At 55.5% G+C, this 13,353-nt stretch overlaps 1 protein-coding gene across 2 annotated transcripts in view; it reads right to left on the bottom strand.

Moving 5' to 3' along the window:
- Window positions 1-13,353, bottom strand: part of FBXL18 (F-box and leucine rich repeat protein 18) — a 31,326-nt gene that overhangs the window by 16,215 nt on the left and 1,758 nt on the right. The window contains exons 2-3 of one of the 2 annotated variants that reach the window (XR_004421969.1): window positions 9,739-9,954; window positions 6,271-7,879 (exon numbers count right to left, since the gene is read on the bottom strand). Coding sequence is in view for 1 of the 2 variants with exons in the window: in XM_033096529.1 (XP_032952420.1) it covers window positions 6,336-7,879; window positions 9,739-9,954 (1,760 nt within the window). In the remaining variant the exon portion in view is untranslated. The remainder of the gene's footprint in view (window positions 1-6,270; window positions 7,880-9,738; window positions 9,955-13,353) is intronic. The other variant, XM_033096529.1, reaches the window with a different exon arrangement.

Below are 13,353 nucleotides of genomic sequence, written 5' to 3'. Positions count from 1 at the left end.
AAATGATTAAACACACTATCTCATCCTTTTAAAACCAATTTTTTAAAAAAATCCTAATATAAGCATCCCTTTACAGACCTGAAAAGTGGAAAAATTGGCGGGGGCAAAAAGTCCAGAAATGGGGCGCTGAGCTGCAAAGTCACAATGAGAAGGCTATGACAGAGACGAGCAGCAGGGACAGGCCTGCGGCACCTCGGTCACTAGGTGGCGATACAGGTCTGCGCTACCGACCAAAGACCTGCCAGCCTCCTGGGTTACAAGCCAAGTAGGCAGAGGGCGAGCAAGCACCTTGTGTACGTACACTTTGGAACATGTTTCCAACTGGCCAGCCACTTCCAGATTCCCCCACCCTGAAGGAAGCCACCTGTTACAGGTGTTCGGAACGGGGGTGGGCCTGGTGGGACTGTCCTGTCCACTCCACCAGCTGTCTGGGCAGGTGGGGCTAGCACAACCACACCTCCCTCTGCTTGTCCAAGTGCGGGGCTGGCAGAACAGACCGTCGGGATCTGTGGGTAGGGTAAGGAATGAGAAAAAGGTCTCCCCGTGTTTGGCTTCGCCTTGGGGGCGGGGGGGGGGGTGGCGCGTGCCCTTCTCCCTCCCAGCCAGGCCTCAACCTCCCAACCAGTAAAGATCTGGCCTCCAAAGCCCACTCCCTAAGAGATGGCTTGGTCTCCCTGAGGCTCTGAGGGCACAGGCAGGGGCTCGAGGCTGCCCCTCTCATTCACCCACCTACCTCTCAGAGCCTCACTTTTCCACGCAGGCCTCTGGGACGATCTTGGGACAGCCTCCAGAGCTTGGCTCCAAAAGGCCATCTCGCTTCCGCCCAGACACTGCCCTGGTTCCGAGGTGACCGGCAGCTCAGGGTGAGTCAGGGTAACGCTCCTCCCTCCCCCTCCAGAAGGCAGGGCTTAATCAGTCTCAGGAAAGAAGGTGCCCTTCTCTGTCCAACTTGTAATCCTCTCACTGCCGAGGTGTGCCTTGAATCTGGAGCGGGCAAGGCCCCAGCAGGACGTGTCCCCATACCACCTCCCCACAGGAGCGGCCCTGGCTGCACAGAGGCAGCTCCCAGCCTGAGGCTCTGGCTGGCACAAAGCTCAAAATTCATGGGCCTCATGGGTGCGAACAGAGGTGGCAGCAGCTGCCCAGCCTGGGATCCCAGGGCTGCCATCTCAGGGACATCCCACCGGAAATGCAGGAGCTGCCCGAGTGCCAGCCTCTCCTGAGCGTGGAAACCATCTCTTTTCTGCAACTCCTGCCCACGCAGACAGCACCACCTGCTCCTTTCACTCCAGGCCCTGCCACACACACGCACACACAAGGCAGGGATCCAGAGGAACGGGGCCACTTGGCTGCGTTCTAGAGACCAGTGTTTGTTCTGAACAGGCAGTACTGGCCCCGATCAGACGTGGTTCTCAGCGGCCGGCGTGCACAGAGACCATTATGAGCTGCAGTCAGATTCTTGGGCCAGCCTACAAAGCCCATTTATCCGTGTCCCGCAGGCCTTCCAGCCACATAACTTAGGCTGCGTGCACAGCCCGACTCCTAGGCAAGACCCTGGCCACAAGGATCACGTCCCGACCCCAGAAACTACTTGGTGACCACTAAATGCTGCTACATTACCCTTTGTTCAATGCCCAGTGGCCCAGGAGGCAGGGAACACTCCCAACTGTCACGTGGGCAAGTTCATTAACCTCTGGGCCTCACTTTCCTCATCTGCAAAATGGGTCAATGAAATCTACACTACTGGGGTTGGTGAAGAGGGGTCAATACCTGTAAGCACAGGAATAGCACCTGGCAGCCAACACACGCACCAACCAGCAGCCGCTACCATCTCTTCCTCTAGCTTCTGGAACACCTGCTCCTCTTTTCCTTTGGCTCCTGCTCAGTCACCTGTGCTGATTCTTCACGTCCCCTTCCTGCCTAAATCTTGTCCCCAGTCCGTGGTCTCTCCAGGCCCACGTGTTGGCTAGGAGGCGGCTCCTCTACCGGGGTCCAGGGCACCTCAAACTCACGTGTATGCGTGCACAGCCGCTCCACCCGGCCTTCCTCCTCTCAACAAAACCAGCTCCTGCGGTTCAGCTGTTGACCCACGCTGACCCCACCCAGCCACCCCGTGCATCCCATCAATCAGCAAATTCTCTGTAAAGTCAGAATCCCGCCATTTCTGGTCACCCCGCTTTTGCCCTCACCCCTACCTCAGTCTTCTTCAACACAGCAGTGTGACCTGCCCTTTGTCTCCCCTCCAAAGTACCATTCCAGCATCACAGGCTCCCTGCTGCCCCTGGAAGACCCCAGCACCCCTGCCTCAGGGCCCTGGCGCTAACTCAGCTCTGTCCAGCAGAACTTCCTATGCAGATGGAACATTCCACATATGCCCTGTCCTACATGGCGGCCACTCATGCAGGCAGTTACCGAGCACCTGAGACATGGTCGACGCCGCTAAGGAACTGATGCTGGATTTGACTTCATTTGACTTCATTTACATGGAAGCTGCCCTGTGGCTCGTGGGCACTGTGCCGGCCGGTGCAGCTCCACCTGCCTACAATGGCCCGAATGTTCTTCCCCCGGTTCTGCTTTGCTAACTCAACTCTTTGAATTCTTTGCTCAAATCTCACCTTCTCCATGAAATCTACCCCAATGCCAGCCGTGCACCCGGCATCTCATCCTGCTCTGCCCTTTCTTCCAGCTCGTTACCCTCTGACACGCCATACATTTCATTTCTTATGTTCACTGCTGGTCTGTTTCCCCACTAGAATGTAATCCCCAAAGACAGTAATCTGTTTTGTTCAGTGTCCCAGGTCCTAAAACAGTACCTGGCATCACAGGTGCTCAAATATTTGTTGGGTGAATAAAGAACTAGAATATGTATTACAGGTGCCAAGCCCTCGCCTAGTGCCTTGTAAGTACCAGTTCCTGTAGTCATAACAGCCCCACTTTCCAGGTGAGGGAGCTGGGCACACAAAGCCTAGGCCTGCCCAGGCCGTCTGACTCCAGGGCCTCTGCTGCGGGGGTCGGGTCCTGTCCAGTGGGACCTCCCTCCACCCAGGAGGCAGGGGAGCAGGGACAGGGCCCTGAGCAGGGTAAGGCGAGGTGAGGCTCGAGGACACAGGACAAGCTCAGATGCCACGCACACTCCCCTCTGAAGGGCACTGTCGCGCCTGGTGCGACGAGCCAGCCCTGCAGCCCCGGCGAGCAGGCAGCAGACACTCAGCAAACGCTCTGGCCACGAGGCAGGCGAGGGGAGAGGGGCGGTTTCCATGGCCCTCCTTGAAGTACTCTGACTTTTTAGACCACGTGACTGCATTACTTTACTTTCATTGATTTCTGTTTTTATCAGTCTCCCCAATGATGACCAAATGGTTTGACTGCAGTTCAAAGTTTAACGGGTTGGCAAAAATGACAGATTCAAAAATCCAGAAATACCTTGGCTCTGAGTTCAGTTAAATTAGAACTCAAATGTTCACGGGGGGGTGGCCAAATGGCTCAGTCGGTTAGAGCGCGAGCTCTCAACAAGGTTGCCGGTTCAATTCCCACATGGGATGATGGGCTGTGCCCCTGCAACTAAAGACTACAAATGGCGATTGGACTTGGAGCTGAGCTGCGCCCTCCACAACCAGATTGAAGGACACTGACTTGGAGCTGATGGACCCTGGAGAAACACACTGTTCCCCAATGTTCCCCATTAAAAAAAAAAATGTTCACTCGGGCTCCCCAAATTAAGAAATATTCAATTCCTAATCACAAGACTCCAATAGGGAGACATGATAGCAGTGGTAGTATTTCATTTGGTAAACGTATTCTGGATCCATCTACAGCTTCCAGTTACACATGGTCCACTGACCACACAATCACCGCTCCTTCTGGAAAGGCCAGTGAGGTGACAGTGAAGGCACAGGAAGAGAAAGGTGGGAGGAGGCTCTGGATAGAGAGGAAGCAGTGAGAAGAGCGGGAGTCGATTCTTGGAGGCTCTGGCAGAGACGGGTGAGAAGGCGGGCACCTGAGCTCCTCCCAAGTCAGAAAGGTTCTCAAAGGGGAGGCCAGGCCTGGCCTTCAGAGGGAGTGGGAGGGGCTGACTGCTGCGGTCAGAGCCCCTCCTCCACTCCAGGCAGGCAGGTGATGCCCCATCCCAACCTGGCCAGAGAAATTAATGTACAGGACCTGACTCGGGCCACGAGGCAGAGGTGAACAGGGAGAGGGACATAAGGCAGAATCAGGAAGCGAGGGTCCAGTCTGCAGTCCTCAGCCCTGCTGGGTCCTGGGAAGCCAGCGGCCAGGAGTCCAGCAGCCCATCTGAGCACCCCTGCACCTGGAGCAGGACAAGGGCCCCAAAGGGCCCTGGGATGGGAACGGCAACTCTGCCTGCACAGTTTTATTTTTAATTGGGGAAATCTGGGAACAGTGTTTTTTCCAGGATGTCATTTTTCAATCTAGTTGTGGGGGGCACAGCTCACTGGCCCATGAGGGACTCGAACCGGAGACCTTGGTGTTATGAGCACCGCGCTCCAACCACTGAGCCAAACAGCTGGGCCGCCCACTGGCGGCTCAACTCCAAGCTCAGCCGTTGTTTCTCACTGGCCCATGTGGGACTCGAACCGGAGACCTTGGTGTTATGAGCACTCCTACGAGTGCTCTAACCACTTAGCAAACCAGCTGGTGGTTCAGCTCCAAGCTCAAGCCGTTGTTTTCAATCTAGTTGTGGAGGGTGCAGTTCACTGGGCCATGTGCGAATTGAGTTGTTGTTAAGAGCTCAGAGCTCTAGCCAGCTGAGCTATCAGGCTCTGCACATGCTTCACTGTCTCATCTTACAGCCCCTCCCAGCAAGATCCGAAAGTGGCTGGGAGGCCCCACCCAGTACCCGTATTTGTGGGTACACACAGCTACAATACACATGGCTATTCAACAAACGGGGCTCACAACTTGCATTAAGTTACTTTGACTCAGATTTCTAAACCAGGGGAATCTGAAAATGGCATTCCGCTTCTCAGAGCAAGTGTATTTGGGGAGCACAGGACACAGCATAAGTGATGGCCCCCTCCCGACACGGGGCTCTGTGGATGCTTAGGCTGAGAACCGAAGCTGCAAACCCAGGGCCTGTTGACCCAACACGGCAGGAAAACCCTAATGCTCATGCGACCTGCTCTGCCACTGGAAGGCTAAGGTGGTGCCTGCTGTGCCCGCACGGGCAGTGGAGGGAGGGCGGCACGCGGCCTGGCAGAGGAGCTCTGAGCAGCAAAGCACTCTGAGAGCTCCAGCTCAAATCTGGTTCATTTCCTGTCACGCGATGCCTTCCGAGGGGAAGAGTGGAGTTCTGCATTTTCACGGTTCAGGGCGAAGGTCAAGCCCTGGAGTAGACTGATCTGGGTGGACCTTAGCTCTTCCCCTGCGACTCCACAGCGTCGTCTGTGAAACGGGAATGATGACGGGCCCTGACTCAAGGCTGCTGTGGGGATTTACCCAGACAGCACCGGAAAGCCCTTGGCTCTGGCCCGCTGTGACGGCACAAAGTGAGCGCTAAGCACTGTGCGGACAATGACACACAAGTCTCAGGGCCCTGCCAGCGCCGGCCTCTCAGGAGAGACCAGCCAGCTAACTGACCTAAGCCCGTCATCACCTCCTCCCCGAACCCAAAACCCTCGTAGGCCTGAGGTCTGCTGCCTCCACTACACTTGGGTAATTTCTGGGAAATGATGCAATATTTTAAGATCAGGTCTGTCAAGATGTTCAAATACGTCTCCAGTTAATGAAGACCTACCCTTTAAAGGCTGGGCCCTCACGAGAATACTCTTCACTCCACAGCATGATTTTGTGGGACCCACGTCATGCCAATGGCCGCATGTCATCAGCCTGGGGTGGGTTCTGCCTCCTCCACTCTCGCATCAGCCCTACCATTCTGCCCCGAGCCGCCGTCACCTCTCAGTAGTGTGTGGTCCCCACTCTGGGCCCAGCACTCTACCTCTTCCATCCTGGCCCCTCCACTCCAGGCGGGATGCCTGGAAATCGGGCCCCTCCCTCTGCTGGCTGAAGGTTACGTTCGCAGCACATCATATCATATGGTGCAATCACTCAAACAGCCACAAAAATGAGGACAGTGGGCGATCTCAGACATCATGGCCTCCTGCACACCCTCCCCGGGCACTGCCAACCTCACCTCCCTGAGCCCCGTCACTGCACAGTCCCTTGTCAAGCCCCCATGCCAATACTCTCAGCCCCTGGAGGGCAGGCACACAGCAGGGATGCCAACACTTGCCAAAGAGAGGCTGCACTACTCACTTCCAGCGCCGCAAAGACTTGCAAAGGGCCGGGCGAGGCCGGAGGAGTGGCCAGGGCGCCCTCACCTGAGGTCCTTCAGCCGCTTGCAATGCTTCAGCATGTCCGAGAGGGCAGACATGTAGACCACCTTCCCCATCATGCCCAGGTTGGCCAGCGACAGGGACTGGAGCTGCTGGCACTGTAGGCCGATGCTGACCAGCCCGGAGCCCGTCAGAATGCTGGGCAGCTGGGCCAGCGTCAGGTGCCGCAGGAAGGCCAGCTGGCCGATGGCAGCCACCTCCGAGTCCCCGACGCTCTGTGCCCGGCTGCAGGGAGGCAGGGAGTTGCGGATGGCGGGCTCATTGCGCGGCATGGCGGAGGAGAAGTTGGACCCGATCAGCTCGAGGCGTTCCAGGAAGGGCACGTCCTTCAGCAGAGACCAGAACACGGAGGAAGGCTGGGGGCCCGCCTGCCCCGAGAAGGGGACGGGACACGCCTGCACACCAACTCGGACCTTCTTGCCAAAGCCGCAGGGCACGGCGTGCATGGCAGGCTGGGCCGGCGCGCGGTCAGCACGTGGCGCCGAGTCAGCGACGGAGCAGACGGGCAGGGAAAGGGAGCGCAGGTGGCGCAGCCGGGCCAGCAGCTGGCACAGGTGCCTGCCCGGGCCCTCGGCGCTGTGGTGGTGGGCAGCTGAGAGGTTGAGGTGCCGCAGGTTGCTGCAGGTCGTCACCAGCGTCTCCAGGATGCCGCTGTCGATGTCGTCCTCCGCCTTGCGCAGCAGGGAGTCTGGGGACAGGCAGTGGACGCAGCCGCTGAGGTTCAGGCTCGCCAGGCTGCGGAGGTCCTTCCCTCCGTCAATGACGCGCTGGATCAGGTGGCCGCCGGACAGGGCGCAGCGGCTGAAGCTGAAGTAGAAGGGATTGTTGAACTTCATGTGCTGCAGCAGAGACGAGCCGTTGAGCCAGGACTTGGGCAACTGCAGGGCATCCAGTGCCACGTTGCGGGCCATGGAGTCCAGGAGGTTCTTGGTTGCCCCGCTTTCAGCGAAGCTGCCGGGGACAGAGATGAGGAAGGCGTGCAGGTTTTCGGGCGTGCGGTCGCTAAGCACCGCCAGGTACAGCCGCACCACCTCCTGGTTGATGTAGCCGGGAGCCAGGCGGGCGTAGAAGACGCGCAGGTGCTGGTAGTGGGGCACGTTGCTCTGGCCCACCATGAGCTGGCCGGACAGGATGGCACCCTCGCGCGTGCGGTCCAGGATCTCAAAGTAGAGCAGCAGCTTCTCGAGGCTGGTGCAGCAGGGCACGACGCCGTAGGAGGGCGTGAACAGCGTCTGCTTGAGCTCCTGCACGCGGCTCAGCGTGGCCTTGCACTCACCGCTCAGCTGGCTGGCATCGAAGCCGGGGCTCACGTCGATGGCCAGCGAGCGCAGGTGCTGTAGGGCCGACAGCATCTTGGAGAGGCGCAGGGAGGTCAGGGGGCAGCCCGAGAGGTTCACCTTCACCAGGCTGTGGCAGCGGGCCACGTGCTCGATGGTGGCGCCTGGCAGCCAGTAGCAGCCGGCCAAGTTCAGCTGCTGGATCTCCCGGCCGATCTCCTTCACCAGCTGCCTCACCTTATCCTCGCTCACCTGCAGGACAGGGTGGGGTGGGGAGAGCAAGGAAAGGGGCTGCAGGCACCCAGGAGTCTCCATCGCCTTCTCCCCTCAGGTCGCCCTCGCCCCAGACAATCAGGGAGCATGAGGGCCTGCGGAGGCCCCTCCTCCAGCTGCGGAGGGACACTGTGGGGAGAGGAGCTCCGCCTCCTTTCCCTCGAGGAGCTCCGCCTCCTTTCCCTCCCCACACGCTTACCTTCAGCCTGCAGGCGAGTCCCCAGCTGGGTGGAACGTGAAACAGTGTGGCGCTGTGGAAAAGTATGCTAAAACACAGAGTTACCGTGTGACAACCCAGTAACTGCACTCCTAGGTGTGCACCCAAGGTACCTGAAAACCGGGTCTCAAACAGATACTTGCACCCCCATATTCATCGCAGCACTGTTCGCAATCGCCAAAAGGTGGAAGCAACCAAGCGTCTGTCAGCGGACAAATAATGAACAAAATGGGGTCCATCTATACAACGGAATACTACTCAGCCACAGAAAGGAAGGAAACTGTCACATGCTACAACACAGATGAACCTTGGGGACATAAAGTTAAGTGAAAGAAGCCAGTCACAAAAGATCACATATTGTAGGGTTCCACTTGTATAAAATGTCCAGAAAAGGTAACATCACAAACGGAAAACAGAACAGAGATTCCCAGGGGTTGGGGAAAAGTGGAATGGGAAATTAGTGCTTAAATAGCTCCAGGGTGTCCACCAGGGCGATGAAAAAGATTTGCAAATAGCGATGCTGACTGCACGACACTGTGCTCGTACTTCACGCTACGGAACTGCACCCTCAATGGACGAGGTGGCACATTTCATGTTCTGTGGGGTATCTTCAACCACACAGTGGAATCATGCCCTGGAAGCTTGTTTTGGCTGCTGCTTTCCTTCATAACACACACATTTTCACAGCATTAAATATTCCTCAGAAACCCGGCTTGGCCTGCTCAGGGGCCCAGTGGCCGGTCGCCAACAGCTGGCCACTGTGCTGTTGCCAGCCAAGGCCCTCGGACCACACGGCATGGAGCATCCACGCCCATCACGCTCGGGCATGTGACCATTGCTCTAAGGTAAATGTTCACACCTGGAACTGTGCAGGCGGGGGCCACACACAGTGGAAACCCCCAAGCCACCTGTGCTGCAGCCCGTGCTGCAGCACCTGCCCCTCCCTCCACAGCAAAGAGCCCTCATGGGCAGGAAGCCCGCCCGGTCTCTGGCAGTGAGCGCAGCCTCCCACCCCCACCGGGAGCAGACAGCATGCTCTCGCAGCTCCTGTGACTCACTAAGAAAAACGGAGGCCATCATCAACTGCAAAAGCCGTGCACAGTCACTTCTGAAAAGAAGATGTACAAATGGCCCATACATGTGAATGACAACATAATCGACAGCAGCCTTCGTCACAGAAACGCAAGTTAAAACCACAGTGAGTTACCACGTCCCGTCCATAAATATGGCTAAAACTTAAAAGTCTGACAACACCAAGTGTTGCCGAGGATGCAGAGCAACCAGAACCCACGGACACTGCTGGGGTGTCGGATGGTGCCCTGCCCCACCCCCGTGCCACTGGAGAGCCGGATGTGTGACTTTACCGGAAAGTCCCACACCTATCATGGGACCTGGCCACTCCATGCGTGGGGACTACCCAAAAGTGAGGTGGCCACTGCCTGTATGTTCGGCCCCTAGCTTCTGTCACGTAACGTATCTTGGAGCCTGACCCTGTCAGGACTCCAAGTGCCCGCCCACCTCCTTGGCCATCAGCTGCACAGGGCCCCCCTGTGCAGACGAGCGTCCTGGGTCCCCGTCTCCTGCCCCCACACACGAGTGCCAGCCCCCAACGCGCCCTCACCTCGTAGTCCTTCTGCAGCAGCACAGTGTGGGTGAGGCTCTTGTCCAGACACAGCTCTGCGAGCTTCCGGCAGGTGCGCCGGACGTTCAGAACCAAGTCTGTGCTGGGGACGTGGGTCAGGATGTGCAGGAGGATCTCATCGGAGAAGCCCAGCAGGTGGGCACCGCCTGCCACTGCGACCGCGGCAGGGGGCACGTCGCCATCACTAGGCATGTCCTGAAAACAGGGGGGCACCAAATTCCGATGGGATCCCCAAGGGCGGCCCTCAGCCCAGCCTCCCCAGACAGAGAACGCCAAGAAAAGCCCTCACCGCAGTCCAGGGGTCAGAAGGTGCTTTTACCAAAAACCTTAACTACAGAGCGAGAACCCATGACATTCTTCAAAAGCCCCTTTTCAATCTGCACACCAGGATCTCTCTCCAAAAGCAAAAGATTCTAAATGAAATTTCAAATTTTTTTGAAATGTAAGAGATTTCCTTCCTGCTCATGGTCTCTGGTCAAGTCTGGCATGTTTCACACTCAACTTATGAACCATTGGCCAAGGTTCTCCGTTTGTGAAAGCTGCTACCCCGACCCCTTTCTATCCCAAATGTCAGGCTGTATTCTTACAACCCTTGGGTAGCAGAGTTCTATCAAGAAACAACACTAACTGGGGACAGTGACAGGGTCTTCACCTCACAGAGTGGACAAACGAGTCACTGCCTATCAACCCTCAGAACGCTGTTGGATGGTAGCTCTTTTCTGCACTGTCATTAAGGGCAAGTAAAACGAGAAGAACCACCACTGAGAAACTCTAAAGTCCTTACAAATAAGGAACAGCACCGACTAGACTAGTGGCATTTTTAAATCTTAAGATTAGTAATAAATAATAGGGACTGCACTATTTATCTCCATTTATCACACACCTGGTTATAAACCCGCCTTGCAGTTTCCAATGAGGTGTCCACACATTTCATGTTGCTTTTGTAGACAGCTGCAAAAGGTTTTCCTCCCTAATGTGGGCCTTCCGTCCTACTGGTCCAACCAAGAGGGAGAGGGGCTCGACCTCGGTCAGTGTGACATGAAATCCCCAAATCAAGGCCAAGGGAATTCGGAGGCTCTAAGAGGAGTCCCTGGGGGGCAGTAATCCCAACACCTGTACCTCCCCTTGCATCCCAAAGGGATCCTCCTGAAACTCCTCACAGAGGGGCCACCTCCCTGACGGCTCCTCCCAGCAGAGCCCAGAATTACTGCTACTGCCTTTTCCAGTGATTCTGCCTACAAGCCCCTCCTCCTCCAGCCTGCATCTTTCCATCCATATTTTTCATGGATAGAAGCACTGAGGTTTGGAAAGCCCTTGTGCTGCCATGGCAACTGTGAAGTCTGGGCAGGAAGAGCCTGCCTCACCCCCACGAAGGCACTGCAGAGTTCCCAGGAACCTCTCTACCCTGTCCTGACAGGCTCTGCATCCGGCCAAGCCCTTGCCAGGCTGGGAAAGGGTTCCCATGAGTATTCCCACCCGCTCACCAGCACCAGCCCTTCCCACATTCCCTTCTCCATAAGAGGGAGCAGCCAGGCCAGACATGCCTTCACTCCCCTTTCTATTTGACCAGCCCCAAATCCTGTCTTCCTACTCCCACCATTTACAAGGGCAGAAGACAGCCAGCAGACCCAAGTTCACAGCAGCCCTGGGTCACTGTATTTTGGGTCCAGTGTTTCAGGCCATAAGTGACCTTACTTAGAAATTTCCCAGACCAATCACCTGGGATCACCCAGGCACCTGCTGAAAATCTGATTCCCAGACCCTACCCGAGACCTAGGGACTCCATCCCCCGGGAGAGGATCCCACAGATAATCCTTAGCAGGCAAGCTTGGCAAACAGGGCTCTGGCACTGGAGAGAGCCTGGGGACAAGAGGTGGGGCCTGAGGCTTACCCTTCCTGATCCCCAATCTGCGTATTTACCAAAGTAAATGCCATCGCAGAGTGAGGAGAATATAGGGCAAAACGCTACAGAAAATTCCAAATCGTATAATTTCCAGTCACACTACTAATACTAAATTTCTTAAAACCACCTAGAAATTACAAGAATTTTAAAAAAAAGTCAATAATTGAGACTGGCTCCCTCTGTCCAGTCTCAGCACCCCCGCAAGATGGCTTTCTCCACATGCTGTGCCCCTAATGCTGGGGTGGGCCTGGTGGAGGAGGAGCTGCCCAGGCAGCGGGTCATATTGGTACCAGGCTGGGAGGCAGCAGCTGAGTTTGCAAGCGCTGAGTCTTTTTCCTGGAATGAAGGCTCCCTGAGACAAGGTTCCCAGCGTGTGTAAGTCAGTGCGTGGTTCCCCAGGAAAGGCAACAGCACACCAGAGGTGACCTCCAGGAGGGAGTGGGGAGACCTCCAAGTGTCTTCATTTGTGACATAAAAATGTGGCCCAGGGAATGCCCACCTCCACACACACCAAAATACACTTACACGCTTCCCTCCGCCACTGAAGACAATGTGTTCTCAGCTACTGGGGAAACAGAGGCAAATCCATTCTCCATCTTTAAAAAGTAGCCCAAGGTCAGAGGCAAGTAAAACCTAGGGCAGGGCTGAATCGAACCTGCCCTTCCTTCCACCACCAGAAATGGGGGCTGATGGGCTTCCTGAAAGATCACAGCCAGGCACTTCCGGGGGTCAGGTGTGACCTTTATCAGGCACATGTGGGAACCAGATAGACAACTGGAAAGGGGCTGAAAGAGTTTAGCTACTCATTAAACTCTGTTTTATGTACTTTTCAGAATGTGTAATATTTCACTTTTTTTTTTTAGTTCCTTGGGTGGCTAATATTTTTTTTTTAATTTATTGGGGCGACAATTGTTAGTAAAATTACATAGATTTCAGGTGTACAATTCTGTATTACATCATCTATAAATCCCATTGTGTGTTCACCACCCAGTCAGTTCTCCTTCCATCACCATATATTTGATCCCCCTTACCCTCATCTCCCACCCCCCCACACTTTTTTTTTTTAAGTTAAGCAAAATTAAATACTGAAACCTCAGTACCTGCCCAATAAAGATCCCCTCCCAGATGTTTACCATCTGACTGTTTACCAGTCAGGCACCCAAAGAAGTCACAGGATTCACGAATGAACAGATGAGATTCTGGGATGTGATCTAAGTAACGGGGGGGGGGGGGGGGAACGGGAGAGACAGAGGAAACAAGATTGATCACGTGTCCACAACTGTGAAACCGGGCAGTGGGCACACACAGGCTCATGACATCATTCTTTTGCGAGTGTGTGGAATTTCACATTATAAAAATTTTTTAAATCACAGGAACAATCTGAAAGGACACACAGTTTTAAGGTCTCCACTCTTTACTTCCTCTTAGGTCTTTGCTTGTCTAGTTGGCATCTTCTGGAATGTCTCCTAGTACACAGCATTCAATCCTCCAAACCTTTGCAAAAGCTGTTCCCTCCATCAGACATGCCACCACCCAAGAGAAACTGCTACTCTCAGAACTTCAGTTCAAATGCGCCCTCCCCAGTGAATCCCTCCCGGCATCCACCCCTCAAAACACACACACACACACACAAGTCACCCCCTCCCTCCAGACCCCAATCTCATCAGATGAACTGCAAAGGTTTGCTTGCT

Source organism: Rhinolophus ferrumequinum, chromosome 24, assembly GCF_004115265.2.
Source record: "Rhinolophus ferrumequinum isolate MPI-CBG mRhiFer1 chromosome 24, mRhiFer1_v1.p, whole genome shotgun sequence".
NCBI classification, from domain to species: Eukaryota; Metazoa; Chordata; class Mammalia; order Chiroptera; family Rhinolophidae; genus Rhinolophus; species Rhinolophus ferrumequinum.
This window is presented reverse-complemented; position numbering and strand designations above follow the sequence as displayed.